At 45.0% G+C, this 12,855-nt stretch overlaps 1 protein-coding gene across 2 annotated transcripts in view; it reads right to left on the minus strand.

Moving 5' to 3' along the window:
- Positions 1-10,426: 10,426 nt before the first annotated feature.
- The window catches only part of LOC8025348 (mitogen-activated protein kinase kinase kinase 20), a 58,985-nt gene continuing 56,556 nt past the window's right edge, over positions 10,427-12,855 (minus strand). For both annotated transcript variants that reach the window (XM_029990492.4, XM_029990493.4), the window contains exon 21: positions 10,427-12,367. In XM_029990492.4, coding sequence (XP_029846352.3) covers positions 11,967-12,367 — 401 coding nt within the window. In that variant the 3' untranslated portion in view covers positions 10,427-11,966. The remainder of the gene's footprint in view (positions 12,368-12,855) is intronic.

Raw genomic sequence — 12,855 nt, forward strand, 5'->3', positions numbered from 1 at the left:
TATCGTCAGTGGGGAATGACAAGTTCTATGGTGTGCATAAAAAGCACGGTGGAAGCTAGGAGTCATCGCACCGGTGCCGAAAAATGTCACGACGACGTGATTTCACAATTCGCATTTGAGTTGAGGATTAAAGCTAAGGAGGAAGAAGTAGGAAAATCGTTTCATGACCCCTTTAAGTTATTAACTTCTTCAGTGATTAGAATTAGTGTCTTTTGATTGCAACTGTTTATAAAATAAAATAACCGTTTTCATAAAAAAATTCTCCAAGCCTAGTCATGCTTGTATCAAGGTCTGGCCACACTGTCCACAAAGTCAAACCGGTCGAATCTGGTGAAAAGTTTGAAGGTTCGTCGAACCCCGTTGAACCCCGAAAGTTCGACCTAAAAATCTGGTTCGACAAAAGTTTGCGACACCCTTAATAGCAAATATCTGCTTCACTTCCACAAATGCGTAAGGGGCGTAAAATCCACTTTTTTTTTTTCGAAATTGTCACGATCATAGCATCATAGTTTCAAAACCTGTGGGATAAAAAAAAAAAATAATAATGTTTCGTACACGTAAAAAAGCAACATGTTAAATGGTGTTCTCTTTTTATTTTTTTTAAATTCTAAACTGAAACAGAGACGAGTCAAAAGGTAGGGGTGTTGCAAACTTTTGTCGAACCGGATTTTTAGGTCAAACTTTCGAGGTTCGACTGCGTTCAACATTGACTGCGTCGAACCGGTCGACGAACCTTCGACCTTTTCACCCATTTTCACCAGATTCGACTTTTTGGACAGTCTGGCTAGGTTTGGAGAATTTTTTTTTATGAAAAGGTTTCTTTTTTATTTTATGAGCAGTTGCAATTAAAATAAACCAATTCTAATCACCGAAGAAGTTCATAACTTATTTTTTTGTACTGTATTAACTGAAATAACCAATCAGTGCTGCCCTTCCCTCAGCCATCACCATCCAATCCGAAGTCAACTGGCCAGCCTGTCGCGCATGCGCACACGAGTCGAACTGAGTCGAACCTCAATACAAGGTTCGTCGAACTACAGGGTGATACAAGGCAAGGAGACGCCAGGCTCTATAAATCGACCGCAAAATTCGGTTTCTCTAAAGAGGATAGAAGGGTGGTGAGGGCATGACACCAGCCGCATAGCCTCCACAAGCCATGCTCCCTTGACGCCTCGCCTCTTTCTCATTTTCCTCCTTACTCTCCTCACTTACCAGGGTAACGTGACCAGATCATGTGACCGTAGCTAGCCTTCTTCTAGCCATGAGGTACTAGTATATACACCACAGTCTAGCTTTCGATCTGATAAAACCTACCAGACGGAGCGTGCGCAAGCCTGCAAGGAGTCCTTCTACAATCAACCATCTATCTGACACGCAGGGGCGGATGCAGGAATTTCCTGAGGGGGGGAGGGGGTGGTCAGGTGTTGGTCAGCATACCATATGTTTAGGAACCCCTCCCCCTCTCCTTTATTTTATGCCCTAAATTTTACACATGCAGAAATCAAGAGGGGGGTCAGGACATCCGGACCCCCCTTTTAAATCCCCCCCTGCTCACACGTGACATGTCACGTGCACCAATTGCCAGAGACATCTACGGTCACGTTGTCCACAACATCGTTTAAACTTTTTATGACTAGGCTTCACCAATTTTGCAACGTGCCCTCTCCTAATACTTCTAGCCTCCTTGGGTTTCTTAACCTATCGCGCTACGACTTTGTGCAGCGTTGCCCACAGATGGCGCATTTTTTTTTGTAAAATTTGCAAACAGCGAACTTACCTGAGGAAAAAGTAAAGAAAGAAAAAGGCTTAGGTCCTATGGAAACGCAGCGACGCCACCGGTCTTCAAACAACACGGCACCATTTCGCACGGGAGACAAGAGATGGCGCAAGCGGTCGCGACGCCAACTGCCGCCAACGAACGAGCATACGACGCCGAGAGCCGGCGTTTTTAGCAGACAAGGAACTGCAGTTTCTTGTTGTTACCGCGCCTGTTTCTGTTTCTGCGACTGTCACTGCCTGCCGAACGCATGCCGCTTTTGAGTCAAAAAGATTGTCTGCTACAGACGCCGGCTTTTGGCACCGTATGCTCGTTCGTTGGCGGCGTTCGTTGCGCCATCTCTTGTCTCCCGTGCGAAACGGGGCCGTGTTGTTTGAAGACTGGTGGCGTCGCTGCGTTTCCATAGGAGCTAAGCCTTTTCCTTTCTTTACTTTTTCCTCAGGTAAAATTCGCTCTTTGCAAATTTTACAAAAAAAATGCACCATCTGTGGACAACGCTGCACAAAGTCGTAGTGCGATAGGTTAAGAAACCAAATTTTGCGGTCGATTTAAAGAGCCTGGCGTCTCCTTGAATCACCCTGTATGGTGCCTGGAACGCGTCTCCGACTGGTGTGTTTACCACCTCCAAAAAAGTGGTCCCTCGATTTCCGCCTGTTGACGACATAAAAGTGTCATGCTGTCGCCGGTCGCAACCCTGGCGGCGTCCCAACAGTTGTGGTGTATATGGCAGATGCCTGTTCTGCTGCAGGTCGCTCTCTACAATAACAGTCCACGGAAGCTGCAGCAGCCGGAAGTTGGGACGCCTGGGACGCCGTAACGACAGCGACACTTGCGTTCGCTCAAGCTTTTCGCAAGCATTCCTACGGTCAACTGCCAGGATCACGACAGGCAACAGCATGACACTCCGGCTTCTGTGACGTCATTTGTTGCCACATTGTGACCACTTTTGATGTATGGGCGGGATAGGACGCTAAACACAAGTCGAAGACGCGATCCAGCCACCATAGTCGAACTAGAGCACTATATAGCTCCTTCGGAGCAGAGTAGCGCAATCTAGAACGCCATCTTTTGGTGACTAGCGGCGAACGCCCGGGAGTTCCAACTCCTATCAGAAATGCATGGGGAACGTGAGAAAATCGCTGCTTCTTCAATATTCTGGGCATGTATGGAACGTCAATAGTTTCTGACATAATAAAGGAACATTTTAGAATAATTTGCGCTAAGTTGCGTGTCATGCAAGTGCGTAATGTTTTAAAAAATTGCCTGAGCGGCATCACGTAGCAGACGACACGGCGACGTCACGGAGACATCTCACTGTCCATGTGACCCGCTCCAGCCAACCCAAGAAGTCCATTTCCGCTGCATACAAAACTCGTCTGCTTCAAACGCCATTGCCTTGTAAATTGCCTTCTCAAAATTTTGACACGCATTCAATATTATGAAAACTTTGATAAAGTGTTTAGTGTTTTACCAACTTTACGACAGACTAGTTTTGAAAAGTGTGAACTTGGTGTTTATTTTTTAATCAGCCGTGTTGAGCCGATCTCTATGTATTCTTCCATAGGGCGGGCCGCCTCCTGGAACCCCGAGTACCACGTGACTCGTGCCGCGCCGCTTTGTCGGCCATGTTGTCGGCACAACACGCGGATCAAAGGATTTCGCTGCTCTGCTCTGTAGGAGCTATATAGTGCTCTACGTCAAACATTCCACTAAAGTTCGAAAAAGTCGAACCTGGTCGAACTCAAACCTCGGCCGGTTCGCGACACCCCTAGTCAAAGGTGTCCAAAAATCAACCTCTTGCAAAAAAACTGCAGCCCCCTGAGGGAGCCTTGGTTCGAGGATTTATTGGCAGGAAACTTGGGGATAGAAATGTTACCAGCAAAAAGGGGAGGGGAGAAGCTACTTTGATATTACCTTGCAAAAGCTAAGTCACAATGGACACAAAAACAATGTTTGGCATTGTGACTCAAAAGAAATGTTCACACTCACTCGTGCCACACCCACACAACTTGATACTGCAAAACTCTCAAATCAGGAATTCGGAAAGCAAAAAAAAAAGACAAACGCGTCGAGCAGGTTTGGCTGCCCAATGTGCCCCTTGCACAGAGGTTGCAGTCGCATCACGGTTCCAGGCCGGAGGCATGCGGATTAGAGAAGCTCGTTTTAGCGAACGCCGTTTTACCAACCCCGGTTTATCGAATGCCTTTATGGAAAACCCAGTTTAGAGAAAATGGCGATGAGCCTCCTTGTAGCGGATTCGGCCGCCGCGAAGCGGTGTGTACGGGCAAATCAGGTAAGTTAACATTTTTGTAATGAGCCGCCGCAGACTGCCGCCGTGAAGCGGCGGGAGCGCAGCGGGGGGCATGGCTAAACGCGCACCATTGATACACGCGAAAAGTAGGAAAGCCTTTTTTTTTAAAAGTGTCCCTTTTCGATAAACGGCGTTTCTCTAAACTGAGGCTCCGCTTTCTCTAAACCGTGCTTCGAAAAAACGAGCCCATTCTCTAAAACGTGCTTTGATGAAATGGCATTCGAACAACCGTAGTAAACCCGTTCCAGACCCTGATGCCACATTTAATCAAATGTGGCATCATCTGCTATTATGGAATGGCTGCTTCACCTTTTCGGTGGCTGTCCTGTCGGAAATCCGGCGGCAATTCTTTCAGTATGAAAACTGGGCCTTCTAGAAAGGGAAAAGGAAGCACTTAAAAAAATTCACTATTTATTTTGACAAACTTGTGGCAGCGACCCCATCGTTCACTATACCCTCCGAAGAAATAAATGCTGCACGTGGGGGCACAGCTTCGTCAAACATCCTTACGTGAACTCTCTCTCGTAACTTTCCATGCCTCCTCTCTCATGCAGAGATGCGTTTTGGTAAAGTTGCTGGGTGTATAAACCGATTGTACCTCTCCCTTCACATCTTTAATACCGACACCATTACATATCAGTAGGCCATAAAGCTGTTGTCAAGCACAGTTTCTGTTGAAAGCAGTTTCGTCAAAGCCGTTTCATCAAATAGCTTTGAACTGTGTTTAATCACCCATTTTTGATGATTCTAACCTGGTGCTTTCAGATGTAAAAATATACGATACTGGCATTGCCACTGATTAAACCCACCACCAGACGGCACTGGGTTTGCACGAGAGCCTTATCTCCCGCCGGGGGCGGAGATTACACTGTCATGCATTGACAAGCGCCACACCCTGTTAATCCTGGATGCTCTATGAGTAATCACGCTATACGGGTAGAAACTGGGGGAGAAGAGGAGATGAGAGCGTGCGAGGATGCCAGAGCACTGACCTCTAACTGGAATGATTAGTGGGTAAACATAAAGCTAGCTGCCTCTGTCTCCACTCACTGTGTAAATGCATTTGAATGTGAACACCGGATGCTGGCATTCAAACGCGTTCGAAGAGGGAGTAGACAGAGGTCTCCTTTTTAATCGTAAGTTTGGAGAAATGAGAATTTAACAAAATAAAAACTCTGATGAACGCCAAGTTTCTCCAAACTCGAAATTCAGTACTTGTACTGCCGAGACCGGTTATATCGAAGTCGGTTATAACGAAATAGTTGTTACAGCGAAGCAACCCCGATTTCCCATTCCCTTTTGCACTTCGTTATAACCGAAGTCGGTTATAAAGAAATAGCGGATATAGCGAAGTGATTTCCGATTCCCGTTTACTTTGCTATAACTGGTCTCAACAGTATGAGCAACGGTGCTTGGGACTGGGCTATAGTTGGTTGTTTTTCATTGTTCGATTGAAATGCACTGCAAAAGATTAGCAATGAGCAACACTGGGATTAGGAAGACACCATGACATACACTAGTGCACTTACTTGTGTATGTCGTGTTGTCCTCCAAGTCCCAGTGTCATTTATTGGTAGTCTTTTGCAGTACAGCTCAATCAATCGTACGAGTACCTTTGCCTTTTTGCCAAGACCGAATTAAATAAGGGCCCCAAAAAGGGCCGATAATATATGCAAAACAAATACCGTAAATAAATAAGAACTTCTTTTAGCAAATTGAGCCAGAATACAGGAGTGCCAAAAGAGACAGGGCTGCACAAGTAAAAACATTCTGTGTATTTATAACCTTTCCAGTGCTTTAACAGAGACAATCGGCAATTCAGTTGCACCACATGAAAACATACAAAACATGCCCGGTTTTGAAGGAAAGCACAACATCGGCAAAGTGTCACGATTTTTTATAAAATAAACTGCAGAGTCAATTACATTTGCTCGTGGGAAATGAAACAAGTTCAAGCAACCTAAACAAGGATATATATCTGTGCAGAGCCAGGTTCTCACAACTACAGATCTCAAAACAAGCATCTCAACATTGAAAAGCGTCGCCAGAAAAAACTAAATTATCAACATCAAACAACATGATATAGCATTCACCTATACAGCCTGCCGTAGAGTCCCCGGCAAGGGTCATCATACCTAACAATTTCCTATAAATAAACAAATAAATAAGTCACAATCTGTACATGCAACAAAAGATATATATACTAGTGTTCTGAAGCCCACAGCTCATGCTGCCGGCTCTGCCAACCAAAAGACAGCAGCGAAACAGAAATAAACAAGCACAAGGGTCTTGTACACATCGGAAACTTAAAACATATATAGTATTTTCCCCCGCAGATCCATATTCACTAATGCTATCAAGTCAAATCAATCATAAATCAATCAAATCAAGCACTCTCACATCTCCACCAAGCACACCTTGCAAATTCTATAAACGTCACAAAACGATGAAAATGGTAGAACTAAAAGCACGCATAGTTTGGGAACACGTATAGTAAAATACTGAGCATGCGCCCATGCTGCAATAAGTGCCCATACCTTACTTTCGAAACATTCGAAATATAAGCAAGGGACACTGCTTAAATTGCAGAGGACATTCAAACCCACGGAGCTAAACGAAGTGCTACTTTGCATTAGCCGCCTCTACAAGAAACCGCTAAAGCTTTACACATGTGCGCCGGTGTAAAGCTTGATGCAAAAGAGCCGGTGAAAAACAGGCTAAATGAGAGCGGCGTAGCCGTCTTAAAATTTAGGGGTTCTGCTAGACCACTGTACCGCTTCTATACCATTCTGTCGGATCAGACGAGGGCCCAGCTTAGCATGTGTGTCCTCTGCTTTTCTGCTCTCGGACCTACTGGATGTGCACATGCTTGGTCTTTTAAGGTACTGCAGTTCGGGCATTACCCATAAGCGAAAAGAAAACCACAGAAGATCCGAATAACAGTTTTGACTGGTCATAATGAGGTTGATGAACAAATCACATGGAGCTGAGCTCGCACGAATCTCGAGCGACAGCTTGCAATGTGCGCTCGGCGTCTGAGGAGCCTCCCAACTTTGGTGTTAATTGCACATCATTCTGCCACCACGTCCACTTTCTTTACCCAGAGATACAAACATTCGCTAGAGCGTCCATGCTGCATAACATTCAGAGAATCCGCGCCATACTCATAGTGCCCTTAAGGGTCGTTCAAAACATTTTGAGCAGCATAGAAAAACTCATTCTGCAGACAACGTGCATGGCAGAAGCTATAAGTTGTGTGCAAGGTATCTCAGGTAAAAAGCAGCTAAATGAGATACACGAGAAGAAAAAAATAACTAACCTTACGAGCAATTGGAAAGACTGCCAGCAAAGTTATATTATAGTATCAAAATTCTAATGCATTTCAGAAGTCCCCAGTTACATGCTGTGAAATCACATGGACGGAAAGTGTAGTATTGGAGCGAGAATTAGTAGCATTAGATAGTACTGCCACAATGTGTATCCTTAGATCATGAGGTTTCTACGACTTCCAAGAGATCACATTTGTGAAAATTTGCTCAATAGAGTCTGATTTCAGTAGTAGCATTTTAAAGATAGGCACTGCTGACAAACTTATTACACAGTAGTATAAGCACTACAAACGCCTCTACAGCGAAGACCATCCTCCTTAAAGGGGCCCTGCAAGGACTTTTTACTGTTTTTTAATTTGCACCGAACCTGAGCGCACTGAACGTAGTAACTTAGTGAAACTTTTCTTTTTGCGAAATTCGCTTTATTTTAAAAGTTATAGGCAATTTAGAATTACAAAAACAAGCAAAAAATAACCTCCTTCATGACGTCGTAGGTCCTGGCTTGAGTAGCCGTGAACTAGAGGAGGAATAGTGAGCTCATCGAGAGCTCACAGCCGCCGCACTCCGTGTCGACGGCGCGAGAGGGCGCCACTAAAGCATGTTCTGGATAGGCTGTATGCAGCGGGCAGCCAAAGCGGCTTTAATTGCATTTGCTGAGTGATTAAACTCTAATTCGGCATGACACTTCATTGGCCATGAACGATAGCAAACACGGGATAAAGATCAGTTCAGAATGGGAGCCACTTTGTTCTGCCATACCGTGAAACGGCCAAACCGCAAGACAAAGCCTCTCGCCGAAGGCCTTTGGAACGCTCAGAGCCGGTCGGATCCTCCTGTCCATACGACTGCAGCGCCACCGCATACATCCGGGACTTTTCCGTGTCGGCGCCTTATCCCACTACTCCTTTCTAGTATGCGCCGCCTTTTCCACCGCTTGGCGGCGGGTATGTCGACGGGTCATTTCTTATTTCCATACTTTATAAACTGCATTTCTTTATTTTTTTCATCTATAATAGTAAACAAAAACTACTTTTATAAATAATTGAAACGGTTTGCGCCACTTATATTTTGTATTTCGACCAAGAAGTTTTTAGAACCTCTGACCAGTAGTAAGCCCGGGACCAAAGACGTCGTATTTTGCGCGCTTTCGGTACCGCGGGTCGCCCTCGTCGGTGGAGGAAGTTTCCGTGTCGTCCGGTTAAAATGTGGCGCACTGATATTTAGTTACTCCCTCCGTGCCCGCTGGCTTGCCCGAACCCCAAGAGACGTGGAAACCGCAAAAAAGGTGGACGCTTAAATATGATTGCAGGGCCCCTTTAAAGCATACTGCTGACACGCAGCATCAAAGGCACAAAATGCGATTAGCAGTTCATTGCCTTAGTACCAACCATAGCAAGTAGTAAAAATTGGTTGTTATCCAGCCACAACCAAAGATGCAATGTTGTCCAGCCACAACCAACGGTGCAGCGAAAGCAAAACTTGAAGAGAATTGCCATAGTGGATTTGGAGCACTTTTCTGACAGTATCTTCTTGTGCGTGCAAACATGCGCTCACATTTACTGCACTAGAGATGCAAGCATGGAGTGCATTTGGATCACTATAAAGTCAGCAAGAGAATTTTGACATTAGGCAACACAAAATTGATGCATACTGCTTTGCACAGGAACTAGAATAACATTAGAATGTAAAAAAAAAACACAAAAAAACAGGTGCCCCCAAAAAACTTTGTGAGGACATTAAACTCATTGACACCTAAAGAAAAAAAACGAGTTTTGCAAAATAATTCATGAGCCGTAACAGTTCTTATAAGACTGAGTTGTTAGAGAAAAAACAAACTTGTGAGCACAAAATGCATATGTTTTGATAAAATATCGAGTAGCTAACCTTAAAGGCATATAAGAGTACTACAGTGAAACACGTTTAGAACGAACCCACGCACAGCAAATTATTGTCGATATCGAACTCACGAAAATTTAAATAAAAACGCTGTAAAAAGTATGTTTTACAACGAACAACATATTGGCTGTATCAAACTTTTTCTTCCCGGGAAGGGTTCCAAAAACGCGAAAACAATCGCCTTCTAGCCTGTCCCGTCCTCCAAAAAAGAAGTAGGCAAGTAAGGAAAATTCCAAAAGCTCTGTGTGGCAAACAAAATTGAACAGAGAGAAGCGACTCAGAAGGGAAAAAAGCTACAAAATACGCTCTGCACGGACGTACAGACAAAAAAAATCATCCCAACGGTTGCCCACGAAAAGAAACCATTCAGAAAAAGAGATGAGCTAAAAAAAACAAAAAAAAACTGCGCAGGCATGCAAAAAAAAAACCTTTTAGTGCGCTTTTACAAGGCGGAAGTTAAGAGATGAGAAAGAAAGAAAAACTCTCGCCTTGCAACGAACCCATCGCGGAAGTTTGTTGTAAATGCTTTTTTGCTATATCGAACTACTTGCTATATCGAACTTATCCTAGCATTTCCTGCTGTTCGTTATAAACGGGTTTGACTGTACTACGTATTTGAGTAATACTGCAAGACGAGCAAAATTTGTTTACTATAGTTCATGAGGAGAAAACAAGCATATAGACCACACCTGAAACTGCAAGAAAACTTGATCTTCAAACAAATAGTGTACAGACCCTGAACACATATAAAACTATGGCCTACACTAGATGCAACCAAAAAAATTTGCAAGTTTCAGTCAGGAGTGCATCTTTCATAGGAATGAGCCTCTGACGAATGATTATATATATTTCATAAACTGACTTCACCATATAGGTACTAATACTTTATGAAATTGAAAACTAGTTTTGTACAGTTGAGGTAACCAAGGGTCATAGCGTCATGGCATACTATTACTAATATTACTCACGAGGCAAATCAGTTTTGCAACACAATCACAGTGGAGGACCAGAGATGCACATCTTTGCGAAGGCTTAACTGCAGATGCGAGTTTAAATAAATAGGCAGAAAAATTGTAAGAACAGAAGTAAAACAGTGAGTCAAGCTGGCGGCAATCAGTTTGTTGAACGTCACTTTATCAACAGATTGCTTTGTCGGCACTGCGACGTCCCATTGACACTTCATTTTAATGAAAGGCTTCCACGTTTGTTCCCTCGACACACTTGAAAACGTGGCCTCAAAGTGCACTCCTAAAGTCTACTGACAGAAGGGCAATAGATGAAAGACATGGGTGTTTTCCTTTATAGTTATCGTGTACTTACATCAACAATGTTCCTTAGCCTCAAGGCATTCTTCCCCCTACCCCTTCTCCCTCCCTGCATTCTTGCAATGAAACAGTTTACCAAGATTGCAAGCTCTGTTGATTGCACCAATTCAATATACAGCCCCCATAAACATTAGACAGAACGACAAGATTGTTTGGACCAAATTAATGCATGGCTCAAATAAGTGCGGTGGCCAAGCTAAACAAGTGGTTTGAAGCAGAAAATAAAAGTTATTGATCAAATTTTGGTAGCCTTCTATACCAAGTTCCACATATGCCACGATGTAGTAAGTGGAAATTATAAGTTTTTCTTTATGTTCAATACAAACTTGTTTCAATGCATTTGCACAAGTTCCGCCGAGGAGTCAAGCTTAGGACGAGAGCTGAGGCATTAAAAGAGCAGCTAAAGGTAGTTCCAAGCATTCCCCTTCCCCATTCCATGTGTGGTACAACACATGCAGTGCAGCATTTGCGTTTACTTAGTGGTCAGGCTCGCTTGACACGAGATCGGAAGTGATTAGATCTTTCAAAAGCAACATCATTCTTGATAGAGACGTTGTAGGCATTTAAGAATCACAGGGGGTTTGGATTTGCCCATTCAATCGCGTGTTGAAGTGTAAAAGCATCTACGGAAGTGAAGACTTTTCTCCTGCCCTCAGCATCAACAGACTGTAGGAGAGGAAATCTTTGATAAGCTGCAAAGTAGCCTTTCCAGTGTGCCTGGAGGGGCAAATTATTCTCGTCATTCGAATTGGCATCGAGCAGGCTATATTCCGATCTGCATACCTTGCTCTCATAGGGCTGAGCAACAGCCAAACTTCATTCAGCACACGACCAATCAAAGTCAGGAATCATTTTAGGAAACACACCTTTCACACATCTTTACACTCGCCTCACCGAAACATCATATCAGAACAACAGCGCCTCACTTGCCAATCAAAAAGCCAGCACTTGATTACAGATAGAGCCATTGCCACAGGGCAGCCAGTCTCGTCTCACACGGTGCTGATATAACCACCGCATTGCCAGTGTAGGTCTCCTTTGACCCGGTCCAAGTCTAAGTCCACCCGTTTCTATAGGCTCAAAGAGCCAATTGAGGTCCGAACCAAAGCTGAACTCCAGGCCCACAGCCGGTGTGGTGCCATCCCTAGCCGGCATGGTGCCCACATTCTTAGTCCATAGGCTCAGGATGTGTTGAATCAGGGCCAACCCGAGACCAACAGCAGGCCCATAGCTGGCATGGAACCAACATCTTCGGTGTACAGGCTCGGGACGAGTTGATTCAGACTCAACCCAACACCAAACTCTACACCTGCAGCCGACCTAAGGTCTCACATGGTGCCATCATAGCCGATGCGCTGCCAGTGTAGGTCTCCTGTAACCCGGTCCAACAAAGAGCCCAGCCTACGTCTCCGACGTCCTAGTCTCAGTCCGTCCGTCTCCAGGCTGAGGCTGAGCCGATTCAGGCCCGACCCGAGGCCGAACTCCAGGCCCGCAGCTGGCATGGCGCCGACGTTCTCCACGCGGGACGTCGTGGCACTGCCTTCGCCGCCCGTGCTGCTCTTGAGCTTGAAGTGGCACTTCTCGACGTGCAGCACCCGCCTTGCGGTGTCCGAAGCGAAGCCGCTGTCGCTGATGGAGTGGCGGTACTTGCGGGGGTCGCGGCGTCGGGTCGGAGTGCTGTTGCGGCGGTGGCGATGTTCCCCAGTGGAACCCAGGGAGGTGGACGGATCTGCAGCGAGATTGGCATTCTCGTCGCATGTTCAAGTCTGCATTGTCTTTTGGTCTTTGCGAATGAACTGAGACGTTCAAAGTATGGAACTTCAGAATGAATTTCAGAAGCACAATAAAGGTGCAACCTCGATTAGATTCTTGAGTAAGTTCAATGAATCAAGATCGCCAAAAAAAGTTTAAACTTGTGCCTATTTTTGTTGAATCCCCGTCGGCATTTAAATATTTGCTGTTCTCATCCTCGTCCTACACACCTCGCGAGAGTCAAACACTCTCTCCGGTTAAACGCAGTCAAAAGCATTAATTCCCAAGATTTGAGAGGTACCTGCCAAACACTCAGCTGCTTTTCCCAAAGACAGCTCTTCAACTGCTGGCGGCTCCCGCATGCGATATCAAGGGACAGAATTTCGGAAGTACACCTGTGTTTCGGTAGAAGTCGAGCGAGACAAGACGAGAGCAGACGGGGATGTCAGAAAGCAGAGCTCTGAT

The sequence above is a fragment of the Ixodes scapularis genome, unplaced genomic scaffold (assembly GCF_016920785.2).
Source record: "Ixodes scapularis isolate PalLabHiFi unplaced genomic scaffold, ASM1692078v2 PGA_scaffold5__190_contigs__length_132052651, whole genome shotgun sequence".
Classification (NCBI taxonomy): Eukaryota; Metazoa; Arthropoda; class Arachnida; order Ixodida; family Ixodidae; genus Ixodes; species Ixodes scapularis.